We start from the raw sequence: 4,866 nt of genomic DNA, 5'->3' as shown, positions 1-4,866 counted from the left end.
GCGGAGTGCCGTTAAACCCCCTTACCTGTTCTAAAATCAGCGCAAAGCACGGACTCGCGGGGCTTATTGCTTTTCTAAACCTGTTACTACACATATTTTATATGGTTTCATAAATAAAGACAATTAAATTTAAGAAACAATAGTTTAATGATAAACCGTCATTCTTCCGCCACTAAAAATTATAGTTCCTAAATAAATCGTTGCCACGCAACCCTTGAAGCAACGCAACAGCCAGATGGAACACTGGGTATGAAATGCGCTATGTGAATGCCTTGCCATTCGCTGCAGTAATATGGAATGTAATCAGGTCAAATTGTAAGGTAATGCTGGATTTTACAACGGCTTTTAGCCAATCACAATCAAGGATTTGAACAATCAGTTTTAGAAATAGAATTAAGACAGTCATGAATAAAGTGTATGTATAGAATTAAGGCAGTCATGATTGAATGACCAAAATGTACTTTGATTTAAGCCACTTTATTACCACTTTGATTTGCTCTTATATTTAACAGACACAACACACATGACTTTACAAAACATCAATAAACTGTCCCCAGCAAGTTACACAAAGCATAATCATGAGAAAAAATTTCAGACCACAAATTTAGATATTGAAACATTCTTTACAAATCCTTTGACTGTTAAATGCATAGAAACACTGGTACAGAGGGAATATGATTATATAACTTTATATCCTGGAAAATCAAGATCAAAACACTTAAACTAATACAAACATCACATGAATGGTACATCTTCGATTATGTGGGAAATGGGAGGTATAATCACATCACACAAATAAGTGTACTTCATACTCGTCACACAAATGGGTGTACTTCAAGTAATTTTCAACTGTGCCTGGCTCCAGCCATAGATCTAAATAACTTGATGTCCTATTAGGCAGATCAGATGTTGGGTGATCGTGATGCTCTTCACTTAGGCTACATTTCATCAATTCTATTATTCATTTGGAAGCATTTTTTTCATCACTTACATTTCATCAATTCTATTATTAATTTGGAAGCATTTTTATCACTTATGAATGATGAATATAAGAGGGGGGACCATTATGAAATATGACGGTTTTCGTCAAACCTGCTTTAATCAAATCACTGCATCTATCACTGTACTTTTCATTTCACATCCATTTTTACCTCTTTTTTCAATTCACATGCTTTTTCATTAGCTCCATATTTAACAGTTACTTTTGTTACTTTGCACCACTAATTTGTGTGAGTTAAATATTATCAGTTTAATTTCAAAAGTCACACCAACAACAGGGACAACGGTAGGCTCTGCTTGCCGTTCAATATTAATAGGCATATATATTTTTTAAATCCTTATTTAGCCCAACAGTTAATTATTATATATTAATAAAATAAAATATACAGCTTCAAACGAATTACAAGAAAATAACCCTTTCTGTAATACGGCCATTAACATGACTGAACCAGAAAAAAGTGTTTAGTACATTCATTGTAGTAGCCTACCTCCGTTTGAAGTCATATGCAGTGGGCCGTGAAAGTGGAGCTGAACATATAATTAGCTACACAAGGGCACACTTGACAGAGGGTTTGCGAGAGTTCATTTCATTGGATACATTTAGACATCATCCTTTAAACAAAGTATCATTCTTTAAGGAAGAAATCAGAACCGTTTAATTGTGTAAAACAGTGGTTGCAACGCTCTAGTTATAGATAGCTATGACACTCCACAGACCTGCAGAATGTAGGCTAATGTTTTTCATACCATCAAACAGCTAAAACAAGTAGTCCAATAAAAGCAAGATTAAAGGTAGCCCTTTCGTTGTGGCTAGTGTGAGAGTACACAAACGCTCTTGTGTGACAATTTGTCCGGACCGAGGAGAGGAGGAAGTCTTACCCCTTGAGTTGGCCAAATATTCTCCAGACCTTGGTCAGTAAAGTATCTTTAAGAGCAGCGCAGCCCCTGATGTACAGAAGAGGGGTCAGAACCGCATTCACACGGGGTAAAATGCGCAACGGGTCAGTCCCCTCGTTTCTAAAGGAGTAACAAGTCGATCCTAGAAATGTACATGCCATAATATGTATAAAAATGGGTAACCAGGCACCTAGAAAAAACACCGCCACTATAATTATAAGATAAATGGACGCGCGGTTGTTCTCTCGTTCTGCAGTCAGGGGTTCGCGGTCCAGTTGAAATTTTGCGATGAAAAACAAACGAATATTAAGTCCAATCATTATAATTACTGTGAATATGTTGCCAACAAATGTCCCTATTCCCGTAACTCGCTTGGCGGTACCAATCGGAACCAAATTATTGACGGCCACGATCACAAATGCATAGACCCAGTAGACCAAGATCACCATCAGGGTGCGAGCCTGAGACATGCGCTGAGAATACTTGAAAGGTGAGCTAACTGCGTGGTATCTGTCTGCCTGTGCGGCAAGTATGGCCATGTAGGAAAGTCCAAGAAAGGTTGGCGCAATGTAGTATGTGCGAGTTGGAGAGTCATAACTATCTCTTACATCAAGGACGCCACAGTAGTAATAAGAAACACCCGAGCAGATGTCACTGAAACACGTGCTCAGCATGTACATGAACCGATTCTCAGTGCGTAGAGTCCGGTTAATCATAATGGCAAGAAACACCGACACATTAAAAAATATGATGGCAGTCGCGAGCATTATACTGAATAGAAACAACACTACGTTTCCAATAGTGTTGAGAGGCAGCACGGTGGTGAGGCCCGTGCTGTTGCGACCGCTTGACATGAATACAGCCTAGTTGAATGAGCTCATGGTCATTTCATGCGAGGCTCTCAGCGCGAAGCAGTGGCGCCTCAGTAGAGAGCGGATATTTAACTCGGTGGTCGCCCCAGAGAGACGCGTGCCCTTGAGGAGAATCTGTGTGCAAGGGTGTTTACGACCTGTTATTGATGTATATGTAAGATTGAAACATTCCCATTGGGTCTGGTGTTATGTTGTTATGCTGCTCCTGCAACCCTCTCCTAATAGTGTAATTTCACTCTTTTTTTCCCTCCCTTTTTGTTTGTTGGTAACCCCGCGCTTTTGAGCCAGAAGGTTTATTGGTTTGACCCAGCATGTCAACAAAATAACTACATTGATGAGTTGAAAAAATACAACCCAAGTTCAGGTTCATCATTATACTCTCCACTTGGCTAAAAATGATATATTTTATTATTAATAACATTTTGTAACACTGTACAATGAAAATTATATGAATACAATTATATAAATGAATGATTGATTGGTTTAATGATTACGCAAATTAAACAGGCACAATTTTCAGAAACTCATCAGTAGCGTGGGGTGAGTGTCTGCCTCTGGTGCCATGGGCCAGAATGTCTGGAAATTAAAGCAAGAAAGAGAGTCAGTAGGCCCGTATACATGTGTCAATTTAACCCACCCAATTTAACCCAAATCACGGAATCGTCTTCGCGAGTAGGTGTGAACATTTTTAAGGGAAACAGCTCTTGTCGGTACGTGTATACATGGATCGAAATTTAAGCCTCTTACCTTGCCTTGGGCATGCGCAAAGACGACGGGGATGTGCTCACACCTTGTTTGTTTACTAACAACATCAACTTTCTATCAGTAGATAGTTTTTAACATTTTCTTTGAATAACCACTCTCAGACGGAAAGAAAACAAGTCGTATGTGTTTCAACAATGGTAGAAAACTGTGTTTTCTTCGTCTTTTACTGAATTCTGAACAGTGCAACAAATGTGACAGTTGATACATTAATGCGCAAGCTTCTAAGCAATGCAACGCATGAGCACTCAAACGTACTCAAACGCCAGTCACAACATAGACATAGTCGGTCAAAACCCACAGAGAGTTAAAAATGCCCGGCATATGTTGTGCTGATGAATGCGACACCAGTCACGAAAATAACCCAAATAAACTATTTAATTGTATACCAAAAGATTTAGATCGGCGGAATTAATGGTTAGCTATAAATGGTTGGTTGCAAATTAGAAGAGACAACTAGCAGCTAACAGCTAACTCCCAATTGTTCAGTCAACACACACATTTTCCTGCACCACTATCCATGGAGATTTTCAGAGCCTGGGAATGACTGACATGTTAAGTGAAATGCAGCACGTTGATACAATCGTGAACATTTTGTAACACTGTACAATGAAAATTATATGAATAAAATGATATAAATGAATGATTGATTGGTTTAATGATTAAGCGAATTAAACAGGCACATTTTTCAGAAACTCATCAGTAGCGTGGGGTGAGTGTCTGCCTCTGGTGCCATGGGCCAGAATGTCTGGAAATTAAAGCAAGAAAGAGAGTCAGTAGGCCCGTATACATGTGTCAATTTAACCCACTCAATTTAACCCAAATCACGGAATCGTCTTTGCGAGTAGGTGTGAACATTTTTAAGGGAAACAGCTCTTGTCGGTACGTGTATACATGGATCGAAATTTAAGCCTCTTACCTTGCCTTGGGCATGCGCAAAGACGACGGGGATGTGCTCACACCTTGTTTGTTTACTAACAACATCAACTTTCTATCAGTAGATAGTTTTTAACATTTTCTTTGAATAACCACTCTCAGACGGAAAGAAAACAAGTCGTATGTGTTTCAACAATGGTAGAAAACTGTGTTTTCTCTGTCTTTTACTGAATTCTGAACAGTGCAACAAATGTGACAGTTGATACATTAATGCGCGAGCTTCCAAGCAATGCAACGCATGAGCACTCAAACGTACTCAAACGCCAGTCACAACATAGACATAGTCGGTCAAAACCCACAGAGAGTTAAAAATGCCCGGCATATGTTGTGCTGATGAATGCGACGCCAGTCACGAAAATAACCCAAATAAACAATTTAATTGTATACCAAAAGATTTAGA

The 4,866-nt window shown here is 39.0% G+C and overlaps 1 protein-coding gene across 1 annotated transcript; it reads right to left on the bottom strand.

Annotated features, from left to right (window-relative positions):
• Window positions 1-1,874: 1,874 nt before the first annotated feature.
• On the bottom strand, window positions 1,875-2,750 carry LOC308367108 (uncharacterized protein; the record flags this gene model as incomplete). Its single annotated transcript, XM_080840928.1, has 1 exon — window positions 1,875-2,750. The coding sequence occupies one exon, from the start codon at window positions 2,748-2,750 to the stop codon at window positions 1,875-1,877; it is 876 nt and encodes a 291-aa protein (XP_080697054.1).
• Window positions 2,751-4,866: the final 2,116 nt, after the last annotated feature.

This window comes from Sprattus sprattus (assembly GCF_963457725.1).
Source record: "Sprattus sprattus genome assembly, chromosome: 6".
NCBI classification, from domain to species: domain Eukaryota; kingdom Metazoa; phylum Chordata; class Actinopteri; order Clupeiformes; family Clupeidae; genus Sprattus; species Sprattus sprattus.
Note: the sequence above shows the minus strand (reverse complement) of the source record. Positions and strands in the feature narration are given on the sequence as shown.